This window comes from Tursiops truncatus, chromosome 15, assembly GCF_011762595.2.
Source record: "Tursiops truncatus isolate mTurTru1 chromosome 15, mTurTru1.mat.Y, whole genome shotgun sequence".
Lineage (NCBI taxonomy): Eukaryota > Metazoa > Chordata > Mammalia > Artiodactyla > Delphinidae > Tursiops > Tursiops truncatus.
In genome coordinates, this window is record NC_047048.1 from 80,835,864 (window position 1) to 80,850,038 (window position 14,175).

The 14,175-nt window shown below is 37.8% G+C and overlaps 1 protein-coding gene across 2 annotated transcripts; it reads left to right on the forward strand.

The window, feature by feature from the left end:
• The first annotated feature begins 159 nt into the window (after window positions 1–159).
• SPO11 (SPO11 initiator of meiotic double strand breaks) lies at window positions 160–13,002 on the forward strand. Of its 2 annotated transcripts, XM_019943735.3 has the most exons (13): window positions 160–290; window positions 2,121–2,234; window positions 3,539–3,627; window positions 4,044–4,110; window positions 4,340–4,448; window positions 4,792–4,875; window positions 5,593–5,629; window positions 5,921–6,030; window positions 8,327–8,426; window positions 8,841–8,878; window positions 9,794–9,870; window positions 12,045–12,156; window positions 12,853–13,002. In XM_019943735.3, exons 1-13 carry the CDS (start codon window positions 160–162, stop codon window positions 12,970–12,972), a joined length of 1,188 nt encoding a protein of 395 aa, XP_019799294.2. In that variant the 3' UTR covers window positions 12,973–13,002. The 2 variants fall into 2 exon arrangements, with proteins under 2 accessions (XP_019799294.2, XP_019799295.1); XM_019943736.3 differs by lacking the exon at window positions 2,121–2,234.
• Window positions 13,003–14,175: the final 1,173 nt, after the last annotated feature.

Below are 14,175 nucleotides of genomic sequence, written 5' to 3' on the forward strand. Positions count from 1 at the left end.
GGGAGGGGTGAGGAGTGCACATGCGCAGTCAGCCCTCTCCGGAAAGCGCGGGAAAGGAGCTCCGTCTTTTCCTGGAAGTGCTCTGTGGGTGCGGGGAAGGGCGGTATCCGGCCAAGTCAAGTTCCTGCTTTTGGACTCTTTCACTGCCGGGCGGTCCTCATGGCCTTTGCACCCAGAGGTCCTGAGGCCTCGTTCTTCCAGGTTTTGGACCAGCACAGGGCTTCCCTGCTGGCCGCCCTGAGGAAAGGCGGTGGGGAGCCCGCTGGCGGGGGGACGCGCCTGGCCACTAGGTATGAGGGCGCCTTCTGGGGCGCAGACACCGGGACTTGGCGCAAAGCTTCCTCGGTGCAGCCGGGCTTGAGGTGTTCTGTGGGGAAATGCTGGGCCCCCTTCCCGTCTCCCACTGTGGCGGCCACAGGGTGAAGCCTGTTGGGCCCGCCAACCCTGAACCCCGAGAAAGGCCCTTGTTTAGCGACCCCCTTTCTCTGCTGTTAACTTATTTTGAACTCAGAAAGCCTGGTGACAGACCACCCTCCCCCCATGTCTTCTAGAATGTTCCCCCTCTAGAACGGTCCAGGAGCATCTCCACAGCTGGGTTCACGAGTTTCTTGAAATCCTAACAGTTTGGGGGAGTTTAGGGCACAGTTTGGCCTTGTGTTTGTTTAAAAAAAAAAAAAGTGTAAAAATTTAACTTTAGAAGTTTTCAGGCTTTTTTTTTTTTGGAAGAGGGGAAAATCAGTGTTGTGAGTTCTCAATAAGTGTGTTTTATCAAAATGAACAAGGAAGTCAACACATTTTAAATGGTTTCTAGTGAGACAATGGGGTTTTTGACTTCGAAGTGAAGAGAATGTACACTTCTTGAAATCGATTAGAGCAGTTAGAGGTTAGCTCAGAGTGCGGTGCTGATAACATCAGTTATGGGATCTCCAGCTGCCCAGCCTAGAGTTAACTACGAAATTATGTTTACATTATTCACCACTTTTACTTGAAATGCTCTGTTGTTCTGCTTCCTTGATCTGCTTTTCCCATTTATCAGCAAACTTCTTCACTTAAACAAATTACTGCCTTTTACTTTTAAGCCCAAACCAACTACCAAAAAACCAAAAAGCCGGAAAAACCCACAAAAATTTTTTTACAATAGGATTTAGTTTAAGGGAGAATTGAGAGTAAAGGAAAGAAAGGGATGGAAGTCCCTTTTTACATTTCAGATGTAAATCTGGTTGTTTTAAAGTTGGTCATAATGTTATCGTGACTTTTTTTTTCCAGGCTGGAAAAATGAGATATTTGAATCAGGTTTTGCATCCTGTTATTAGAAAATATGGAATGTTTTAAAATTTATTTTCTGATACATGCATTTTCCATGAAAACGCTGATGTTTCTGTGGAAATTAGAACACTACATTTTGTGCATTTTCTAGATTTAATATGAGTTCCCTTCCTAGGCAATATTCTTACGGTGTTTATAACAGAATAACATTTTTTGAAGCTGATGGCTTGTGAAATTAAAAGTCAGCTGACAGAAAACTGGGCTAAGTCTTAATAATTTTCTGTGGTGTAGTAGTTGCCAAGTCCCTTTATGGTAGTGATTAAACTTTTTTCTTTTTGTGTCACTAAAATTCAAAAGGGCTGATTTATGGCATGAGATCAATTAAGGTAACGTGCTACAGCACGAAGTTTTTCTTTTGAAATATTTTCGCTTTGCATTTTGGGGAAATTAAAGCAAGTATTACATCAATTTTAATTAAAAGATTTATCAGTAGTATTTCAAGTCAATGATTTTGTATTTAAAGTAGGTTGATACGAAGAGTAGATAAAAATATATTTATAAATTGCCTAGTCATTAATTTAAAAGGGAGATATTACTTCAATTGGTAATTGAGAAGTAAAATTACAAGCAAATGAAATTTCTCTGTAATTCACCACTATAAATACAGTTGTGGTTTTAATGCATTACTGTTCTAAAAATTTAGTGGGAGAGAATATTATTGACATGTATCACCTAGTCTTAAAAAACAACCAATGAAACTAAAAATTACTTTAATATTGACCTGGGGAAATGTTACATACTGTAAAGGTCTAATTTAGAATTAAGACTGAATCATGGTGTATTTATTGTTTCAGTTCTGAGGTTCTTGCAGCTATAGAAAATGTTATCCAAGACATAATCACAAGCTTGGCAAGAAATGAAGCACCTGCATTCACAATAGACAACAGATCAAGCTGGGAAAATATAAAGTGGGCATTTTGCATTTTTTACTTTTAAATGCAGTATCTATGTCATTATTTGAGTTTGAGTTCGAGTTCTAGTTGGATTTAATTCTTTTTATTGCCTTTACCTTGCCAAAAAGATCTAAGGAAGTTTACAAAATACATACCATACAGGCAGGTTTTATAAAGTAGAAGTAGGTGTGAAAGATAAGGCAAAGGGAAAACAATGCTAGGAACAAAAAGTGGAGCACCGAAAGGGGTTAGAATTCAAAATACATATGATAAAGTCTCACAGTCCTGCTAAAAATAGGCTCCAGACTTGGATCTAAGCTTTCTAGCACTCAAAAGGGGGAAATAACACCAGTGGAATTCTCATCTATACTGCAAAAGCCAACCACTTGCTCAGGGGAGCTACAACCAGTCCTGATACTGAGACCAAAATAAACGTATCCTGAACATAGAGCATATTTTGATGGCTCTTGCCCCTAGCACATCTCCCCCTGCTAAGTCCTGTGTCCAAGAGGGTAAGATCAGCAAACAGCTTTATCAAAGTCCTGGAACCTAGTCACATAGTTTGTTGCTTTCAGATCGTCAGCCTGTAGACACTTACCACGTAATAATGAAAAACACTACAAGAATAGTCTTCACTAAGAGTTACAGAAACAGAATTAAAGTAATTTTAAGGCTCTTTAGGCACTAAGTATTCTTTTATGTCAATGTAATTAATGTAACTGTAAAGTTTTGAATCATATTTTGCAAGCTGGATCTTGAAGCAACTGTCACCTGGCCTATTTGCCTGGTGCCTTCTGCCACCTTTAGGACAGGCTTGGCAGTTCAATTTAACAGCCTAGTATAAATTGTTATTTCATTTACTGTAACTTTGGGGGTAAATTAAACAAAACATTTCAAAACTTATTATTAAATTGAGTAAAATTATTAAGTAAGCCAATGAATTAAATAAACCAATCAAGAAAATGAGCAAAATGCTAATAAAATTGTGAAATATTTGGTAATAGTTCACATACCCTAAATATCTTCCTGGGAAAGAAATACATACACACACACACACATCATAATTAAAGGTATTTAATTCATGTATTTTACACACTTGCTTTTAGTGCCTCTGTATGTTGCAAAGCTAATTACCTAATTACCACCTGGAATTATCTAAGCTTATAAACGAGATTATCATAATATAATATATCAGTGCTTACATTGAGAAGAAACGGGGATTTAAATGATGTTCGGAAGAGGACATTGAGTGTATATTGTTTGGTGTTCAAAAGTTAATTCTTTTTTATTCTATTCCCTTGCTTTAAACAAAATGACAGGTTTGAAGATTCTGTGGGTCTTCACATGGTATCTCATTGTACCACAAGAAAAATCAAAAGTGATTCACCAAAATCAGTTAAAACTTTTGGTAAATTAATCTTTCTTAGCTTTCTGTAGTAAAATAAATAATTTTGGTTACCTTCTGGGTTATAGTTTTTCCTAGCTAAATAATTTTACTTGTTCTTTAATAGGCCACCCTGTACTTGAAATAAATTTATAGAATTTTGCATTGTTAATAACCATGGAAGTATTATTTCAAAAGAAATTTTCAAGATGCATGATTCAGTGGAAAAGTATTCTCTCAATTTTGCTGTACATAGAGCAATTAATTTTATGTGATTCGTCAGGCAATTATTATTCTGTACTTAACACTTCTACTTTGGGAAGATAAATTTTGTAATATTGTGGAAAGTAACTGAGGACAGTTAAAATCCTTGATAGCAGTATGTTTTGAATTTGTAAGAAAAATGATGAGTAACTTGTTTATTGCATCTTATTTTCCAGCGCTAATTCTTAAAATATTGTCCATGATTTATAAATTAGTACAGAGCAACACTTACGCAACCAAGCGGTAAGTACATTGTGCTAATAAATTACTCTTTAGAATGCAGTGTGAGATTTAGTGGCATTAACTTTCATTATATGTTTTGAAAAGTTACATAAAACTAGGCTATGGGTCGTAAACTACTTCGCTAATATGTTGCCTTCATCCAGTTAAATCTTTCTTCAATTAATACTCCAATACTTATATTCAAAGAGAATATGTTTAATTAAAATATATATTTTTAAATTTTTCATAGAGACATATATTACACCGACAGCCAACTCTTTGGTAACCAGACTGTTGTGGACAATATTATCAATGATATTTCCTGTATGTTAAAAGTGCCAAGGAGAAGTCTGCATATAGTAAGTAGCATTTAATACAAAACATTTTAAGACAAAACATACAAAAGTTGTAATAGAAGAATAAATGTAATCTGTGCCTTCTTTCCATATTTTTGATACTACGTTTTTCTCACTATGAATTTAAATAATCTATTCTCATTGTATTCCCTTGGATAAATGAACCAAGACAGACGAATTATCAAATATTTTTCATTTCTAAATGCTCTTACACATTTTCTCCTTTATTTCTTAAATTCCAGTCTGGGCCAAAATACATATAATTAAGAGGTGAACATGAGAAGGGACTTAGAGGCATAAAGTAAACTCAAGAGAGAGGTTTCAGATATGTCTATTATTTTTTCAGTTATCTACATCAAAAGGTTTAATTGCTGGCGATTTAAGGTATATCGAGGAAGACGGCACCAAGGTGAATTGTGCATGTGCAACAGTAAGCATCATTAATGTTTTCACGTGTTTTAACTCCATTTCAGATCGTTTGTTTTTGAAATGCATTTTATTTACTGCCTTGTTACGTAGTTTGGAGCTTAAGATTTTAGAATAAAATCGATGAATATGTATATGCTGTACTGGGTTGTACATTACATAGTTTCAAAACATGCCACTTGCCAAATGTCATATTGAAAGAAACAAACGTACACATTCCTTTTTAAAATGCACTGTTGTTTTCAGGTAGAGTGTGACCTGACCATTTTAGCATGGTTATTTATGTAATCTTCGTGAAATTCTCTGGTTCTGAAATTAATGTGTGTTACTAAACTATTTGTTAGGCTTGGTACGTAGAAAGCCCCCAGTACTGAACTAGCACAGAAGTTTGGAAAGGGCCAGCTCACCATTTTGGAAAGAGGAGAATGACACCTAGGAGATCCTGCATAAGGAAGTCTTTCCTTCATCTGTTTCTGCTTTTTAAGCCACATATCTATAAAATTTCCAAGAAATTCTCACCTTCTGGGAAGTAGTTTAGGTCATATGTCAGTTTTCTTACTGAACAGTAAATCTGTGTCCTACTGTGTTTTTACTGAGGCATAGACCTCTGATAACAGGTGTATTTTTTTAATGAAAATATAGGATTTTTGTGATAAATTTTTAAATGTCGTTAAACTTGCTATTTATTTAAAATAAAAACTGTCTTGTTTTGTTAACTTAGGCTGTTGCTGTGCCATCTAATATTCAAGGAATTCAGAGTATCCTTTGGGAAAACTATTTAAACGTCTAGAATGTTCATTCATCCATGACTTTGATAAATCAAGCCTTCATAATGTGTAACCAACAAGCCAAACCCTGTAGTGGTCAAGATGAGCACACCATGGTCCCTTTTTAAAGATCCTTTTAGGAGCTCACCATCTAGTAGGAGAGACAGATATCTAAATACTGTGTGTGAATAGATATCTGTTTACCTTCAAATATAACCGTTATTTAGTTAGTGGTTAAATTGAAATACGCATGCCTTAAATTTATGAGCCTTAACTTCACAGATTTAATTACAGATGCAAAATTTCTATTAATTGTAGAAAAAGATGCGACATTTCAGCGGCTCCTAGATGACAGTTTTTGCACCAAAATGTCTCCGTGCATCATGGTTACGGTACATTATCTACCTTTACCACAATTCCAAAACTAACACACTACATCGGTGATCGGTAAGAGGGGTTTATAACATCATCCATAAGCTTGGACAGCATTCCGTTATCAATATGATGCATCCTTTGGGATTATAGAACAAGAATTTCCAAGGTGTTTATTTAACCATCCTCAAATCTGACTGAAATCAAATAACGCCCCCCAGGAGGCATCCTGATATAGTGTAAATATCACGTGCTTACAAAAGTGGATTGGTGAGAAAGGAAGTGACGGATTAGTGCGGCAGCGTCGTCAGTTAGACGAAGAACATCATAACGGGATTTGGGGAGCCTGTCCAGAGGCTCTCAGGTGGTTGCCTGGGTGGAAGGATGCCAGGGGAATGATTAAGGAGAAAGGGCTTAAGCAAAGGGCATTTCCAAGGCAAATCCAAAAGGACGTGGTGACCACGGGATGTGGGGAAGGAGTCAAAATGACTCTGGTGTGTGGAACTTCACCATGATGTCACCGTCGATACTACAGGACAACTGGCGGGAAGGCTCAGCTCTTCGCGGCAGAAAGATGTTGCATGTAGTTTTAGAAATATGAATTTGAGACGATAGCAGGAAATCCTAGTGGCCTCTGCCCGGTTTGAAGTGAGGGGAGAACGGTTGAGATGGAAAATGCAGGCTGAGAGCTCATAAGTAATAAAGGCGCTACCTGAACCCCTGAAGTGATCTCTCAGCGGGGGTGTCCTGTGGCTCACGCTTTGGTCCAGTCCTCCTCCGCTTTCACACCTCCCTGGTGAGAGTGCATGCTTGCTGGGCTGATAGGAAGCCAAGCCACTACCGACAGAGAAAGCTGCCCGGGCCCCGGCCTCTGTTCAGCTGTTGGCATTTGAATCACGGCTGGTACTGACTGGCGCATCGGAGACGCAAGTAAAGCTCGGCTCTCTGTCACATTTCTTTTTCTACCTTGTCTTTCCTCTTGTAGGCTGCCTCCTAGTCCTTGCCTACCTACGCGTTGGTGCTAGCGTGGTGTCCACTGATAATTGCTGTCCTTGCTATAGTGAAACACGCACAAGCACCTGACCTGCAGTAGCTGTCTCTACAGAGGGGAGCTGAGAACCGAGGGCCAGGCTAGGAAGGAGCCTTCGGTACTCCTCTGTGGTCTCCTCTACCACATACATGTGTAGTCGTTCCCAAAGGAAAAAATTCAAATATACTAGCATTCACTAAGTGCTCATGGTGTGCCAGGAGCTCTGCCGGGCACTGGATACAGTAAGGGTTCCCATTTTAGTGCTGTTTTTCACATATCAACGTGTAAAGTCTCTCCAACCTTGTGAGGTAGGTATTATTATCATCCCCCTTTTAACAATAGGACAATGGGACCCAGGAAGGTATTTTACCACAATCTTAAGGCTGGTCAAAACTAGGACTGGGTTTTAGGCAGTTCAGCTCCACGTCACTCTAGTCCCATAACTGTGTGGCAGGCATATTTATCCCAATTTTATAAATAAAACCACGGCCTAAAGACACCAAGAAACCAACCCAACTTTACCCGCTAATGATTGGCGGAGAGGGAGTTCAAACTCAGAGCGCTCGCGTGGAAAGCCCATTCTTCTCTCTGCCTGCTTTCTTCTCTGCTCCATGTTTCATTTGGTTTTCTGCTTTTTTCTCCTAACACTGTTGTAAAGCTCTTTCAATTACTTTTCCACATAATTATTGTTTTAATGACTTCATGATACTCTTCCGCTGCTTAGGTTTATTAAATTCTGAATGTAAGCCAGGTACTCTTTTAAATGCTTTATAATTGTTAAATAATTGAATTCCTATAGTAATTTTATAAGGTGTTAAGAAGCCCCAACTTCAGAGAGTCTTCGTGACTCAGGTTCATGCTGCTGAGAAGTGGCAGAGCCAGATGCCAGCCCAGGCTGTCTGGCCCCAAAGCTGGTGCATATCACCACTGTGCTCTGCTGCCTCTCCATGTCCCTGTTGTGAGATAGTTTGGCTATTTATCATAGTTTCTGTCCTGTCAAATAACCCTGCAGTGGACATCTTTATGTATGTCAGATCTTTCTTATCTCTGTTTCTGCTGAAATATTTCCTTAGGATTATTTCCTAGGACTGGGATAATTGTCAAAGGTATGAAGTTATGTGGGCTTCTTCACCCTGTTGTATATAGTGTACATTTTTTCACAGTCAAACCAGTCTTCCATCACCTGAAATTTAAGGTGAGGGGATCTAACTTTTAAGTTATTAACAAAATAGGAATATAGTTTTATCAGTTCCATTCTACTAAATGATTTCAATACTTGCTTTCAGGGAAAGGGAGCACCTGATCTGAACACAAGACTTTTAGTCAAGAAGCTGTGGGATACATTTCACATTCCTATCTTCACTCTTGTAGATGCTGATCCACATGGTAATTGATTGTTGGACTATTTGAAACAATAGTCATGATAAATCATGTCTGTAGTTGTCTTTTTCTGCTCATAGAACACTTTCATAAAATATTCTGGGACTTCCCTGACCATCCAGTGGTTAAGGCTCTGCACTTGCACTTCAGTGGGCACAGGTTCAATCCCTGATTGGGGAGCTAAGATCCCACATGCCGTGCAGCGTGGCTGAAAAAAAAAAATTAAAAGAATATGATTATTAGATTAAAATGAATGACTAATCATTTGGGGCAACTTATCGCTGTTTTTACTGTATTAAACTGAACCATAAATTTTCCATTGGTAATGTCCACAAAAATAAAAATTGCAGATGTTAGGTATAATTATCTAGCCTATAGTATGCAAGAAGACTAATTTTAAAGTTAACTTTCTTTTAACAGGCATAGAAATAATGTGTATCTATAAGTATGGATCTATGGTAAGTATAGAAAAATATTTTTCCTTTTTCACTATTGAGATATTTTATATTCACTGAAGTGATTTCTGCATTTACTTGTCAACCCCTAGTAAGCTAAGGGCCCCCAAAATGTACCAGGGAAGCTACTGTCCTAAGTCTAGGGCCAGTCTATTTCAGACCTGTGATTCCAGCTTCCAACATGACCAGTGTGACTGCAGATGACAGAGTGGGATTACCTGTGGGCAAGAGGCATTAATTATCCTCCACTTTCTTGGCCTGCTGAAGTAACTGTGGGCCCTCAGCATAGCAACACTGATCACCAGTTATACCCTGAAAATATAGAGCCTTGAATTCTGACTTTTCCAATTCCAACCATAAGGAGAAATGAGAAGATCACCAAACCTCACCACTGGAGACTGCAACTACCACACATCAATGGTTGTCAAAAATGTGGTCCTGGACATCAGCATCACCTGGGAACTTGTTAGAAATGCAAATCTCAATCCCCATCCAGACCTCCTGAGTCTGGATTTCCAAGGGTGGGCACTCCAAGTGATTCTGACACATGGTGAAGTTTGGGAACCATTGGTGTACACCTTGAGTGTCCTGATGTACATGTTTATAGCAGATGAAAAGGATGGTGGAGCAAGGTGTTAAGGTATGGAATCAACGAACCACAGTAAATGCAGGTCAGAGGGGTCATCTGTAGTTTTACTTTATAGAAAACCAATACAGAAATACTACAGAGCAGTTTTAAAACCTCCACTGAAAGTCAAGTTTGGCTAAGCCCCTGGTGATTTTCTTAACTTCTGTGGCCTCTGGGGGTGTGAAGTCTTCAGTACTGGTCCTTCCTAATAAGTTAAAAAATTGGCTGCAAAAACACGTATGCTAGTTCTCTGCATACCTTAGCTAATACACTTCTGCTCTCTATTTTAGGCTATGTCTTTTGAAGCCCATAATCTCACAGTTCCAGCTATTAGATGGCTTGGTCTCCTCCCTTCTGATATCAAAAGGTTAGGCGGTTAGCAGAAGTAGGATATTTTAAATGATGATTCATTGTAATATGTAACACTCAGCCTAAAAAGTCACTACCAGGGAAAGCACTTAACGGTTTTTACTTACCGTGTTCCCAATGACTCGGGATTATATAATTATGAATTACATTTATCCATGTTTCTGTTTCAGCTGCTAAAATACTTAAATATATTTGGTTAATTGAACCTTTAGCTAGCTAGCAGACATTTTTTGTTTTACCTTTATGGTTAAAGTGTTTAGTAATTTTGTTTATACTTAGACAGTATGAAGACATTGAATCTAGTTAAATGGTAATCATTGACAACACCATTTGCCGTATGAATTAACTTTATCATAGATTTAAAATTTTAACTTCATTTAAATATCTCATTTTAAGATTAAAGTTGGGAACTCTAAATTTTGTCATTTTTATTATCTATATGTTCATTATAGAAAAAATATCATTAAGTACCAAGATAAAAGTCACCTACAGATGAACAGCTTTACCCCTGTTGATTATTTGCCGTGCCTTGCCATAACTTCTTCCAAAAGAATGGAGTCATACTCTATTTTGTAGTCTGCTTTTCTCACATAACACAATGTGATCGCTTTTCCTTATCAATAAATACATTCCTAAGACCTCATTTGAATGTCTTCTGCTGAGTTCCAACTCTGAGTGTGTTTATTCAGTCAGCCCCTTCCAGCTGAAAGTTTGGGTGGTTTCCACGTCTCTGTTCCAGTGGATAGTGCTTTGATGGACCATCTTGTAACTAAATCTTTGCCCCGTATCCTTAATTAGTCCCATAGGCCGAATTCCCAGAATTGCTGGGTCAAAGGGTATGCACATTTTTAAGGCTTTGACTGCCCTCCGGATAGGTTAATTATTTTGTTTTCCCTGGAGAGTAAGAGCCCATCGGTCCTTCAGCATGAGACGTTATCACTTTATTCATCTCTGCTATTGTGATATTTTAAAATATTTTATCGTTTTAATTAGCCAGTGAGAATGAAATTAAACATTTATTGGATTTCTTTAAGCGGTGAGCAAACCGTGGTAACAGGTGCTTATTTTATAAATATGGAATAGGAACAGGTTTTGGGTAATCACTGCTTCTAACAAAATGAGGGCACCAGAGAAAACATTCCGTTTTCGATTTTTGAATGTTTTCGCTCTAGTGAATCAAAGTTTTGTCAATTTAGTGTGTATGTCATGGTCAGAATCCCTTGGGGGTCGTCTGTTCGTAGGAATATCATTTCTAACACAACCTTAGGACAGAGGATCTGATTACTGAGGTGGAAAACTTGAAGAAACTCTAGCTGCATCTCATAAATTCCAGCAGTGCCCTCAAAAGCCACTCTAAATAAATGTACAATCAAAGAAAAAAGTATGATAGCAACACAAACATGGCTTCAAGGGAAACCCTCGCGGCCTCCCTTTCAATCAGATTGTCATCCTATTCAGGAGCTGCCGCTGGCAAATGGTCATAATTATGGGGACATTGAAGAAGACTGTTTGAAACTGGAGCTCTCCTGAGAAATCCAGGATTTGTGACTTCAAAAAGCAGTTCACAACATAAATCCTGGACCTCTCATGTTCTATTTTTAAAACACATACCAAGATAAAATTACAATCTACTTTTTAAAAGTGTAAAACTAAATAGATGTGTGTATGTCTGTGTGCATGCATGAATGCATAAGTGAAAATTGATAGACTAACTTCTTCGGCCCAGAAAATTCTCAATGAATTACAGAGAATTAAGTATTCAGTGGAACCTAAAATCCCACAGTGGATCTTGCTGCTGGCCACACATACTGGCGCTCACTGCTTCAAAACTGTGGTGCTCTGGGGGCTGCCTTGGTGTTGATACACATGATGTTAGTGTTCTCGGCATTTGTTTTATAACCAATGTCTGTCTTCCTGTCATCGTCCTGTGAGTGTGGCATGAAAGAAAACAACAACTTAAAACAGACTTCTGCTATGATCTTGAACATTTGCTGGTCTAAGACATGCCAGATCCCCCAAATTCTGTATTTTAAAGTGGATCTGTACTAATTTTCACATCTGTTATTTCTGAGTCTCTTGAAATAGTATGATAAATAAAACTGAAATATATGTGACCTTAAAGTTACAGGAGCACTTTCTTTTTACTGATTTCTTTCATCTATTTTTTTCCAGATTAAATATACCTAAAGGTACTTTAATTCCACTGACTAAACAGGACCAAATGAAACTTGACAGTGTCCTGAAGAGACCTTATATTACTTGCCAACCATTTTGGAGAAAAGAAGTATGTTTCTTTCTAAAATTCAAATGTATGTTTTATTGCCTTTTACTTTAGCAGTGGCTATTTACATAATATTTTGGAACTATCCTTCTTGAATTTTTTTTTTTTTTGCGGTAAGTGGGCCTCTCACTGCTATGGCCTCTCCCGCTGCGGAGCACATGCTCCGGACGCGCAGGCCCAGCAGCCATGGCTCACGGGCCCAGCGGCTCCGCGGCATGTGGGATCCTCCCGGACCGGGGCGCGAACCCGTGTCCCCTGCATCGGCAGGCGGACTCCCAACCACTGCGCCACCAGGGAAGCCCCTTCTTGAATTTTTATATAACCAACAACTAACGTGTGTGTTGTTCAGCAGTAAATGGTTGTAGAAACATTGAATTGTGAATGCTAATAGATAAGATCGGCTGGGTGGAGCTGATCTAGTTTATCCTCATCATAGTTATATACCCATTGTCTATGGCTGTATCATAATTCATGGGGGAAAAAAGGAGAGAAGGAAATTATAAAGATCCCAGACCATTCCTAATTATTGAAGGAATCCATACTAATATTTTTAGCTGTAGCAGCTCCAGAATATTCCGGCTGACCTAAAGGTTATTGCCGATGGCTTTGGAGGATAAAACAAATCTAGATTTACCAGTTTGAGTTGACAGAACTGTAGCAAAGGACTCTGGTATGATTATATTTTACTTTTATTGACAGATGGAAATAATGGCAGACTCTAAAATGAAGGCAGAAATTCAAGCTTTGACCTTCCTATCATCAGATTATCTTTCCAGAGTGTACTTACCCAACAAATTAAAATTTGGAGGATGGATATAAAAATATATCAGAATATATCTTGTGATTGCAAGAGGCTTTTCATTAGTTTTGTTTTCAGCAGTGGATGCTGTTGTGGAAAGAACATATGGTCTTAATAAAATAATTTCCGTCAATTGTATTTTTTGTCCAAAAAATGCTGCACTCTAATTTTCTTCAGAAGGCTTTATTTTATCCTTCTCTGTAGAGACTAATTTCTATCCTATGTTCTAAAGTAAATCATAAAAGAATGTATGTTATTTTGACTTTTAAATTTTGTTTGAAAAAAATGTTTACACATGTCATCAAAGTCTGCAGAAATATTCTATTTACTTTCTACAATACAAGTAATGTTAAGGCATGGAGTATCTTATTAGTAACAAAAATAATAATAACCTAACTTTGAGAGGTTGCAAATGAATGATAGTGTCCAGCAGTTTCTTCTTAGTTATATTTTCCTTTGTCTTCATAGTATAAGGGTCATACCTCATTCATTTACTGTGAAATTAGTAATGTTTATTATGAATAAATATTTGGATTGATGTAGTCTTCAGTGCTTTGTTTTGATTTTGAGCATACTTTTTTTTTAATAATATACTTATTTGAAAAATTTCCTCAGGGTTGTATCAGTTCTCACCCAAATTCAAGTCACCTGAATTCTTCTCTAGTCTAGGTTTAGAGAACAAAGAACTTGTTTTAAGATTAACAGAAACCTCAGGTTTTAATAAGGCCTTTCTATAACAGTAAAGATGTGATCTTTTCCTCTCATAAACTTATCTTAATTTTTCCAGAGATGAGTTTTATGATTTTATTCTGTACTTTCAATAAAGTTTTAACTGCACTGGAAAGTTTATTGTAATTGTAAGCAAGATTATGTATTTATAAGAGAAGTAAAGAAATGTTGGGTTAGTTTTTTATTGAGATAAATAATAATAATAGATATTTCTGAGAACTTGTATATGCCAATCACTGCTTACACGTTATCTTATTTAATTCTCCCGAGAAGAGCCTTGTCAGGTCAGTAGTTACACTTAGAGTTTACAGGTGAGAACACTGAGGATGTTGCTTGTCCAAAGCCACACAGCCAGATGTAGGGGAATGGGGACAGTAACACTATCTACCTCAAGAGCAGGGCCGGGTGCAGGATATTTGGGGCCCAGTGCAAAAGGTAAGCGTAGGGTCCCTTGTTCAAGAGTTACTAAGAATTTCAAGATGACAGCAGCTGAG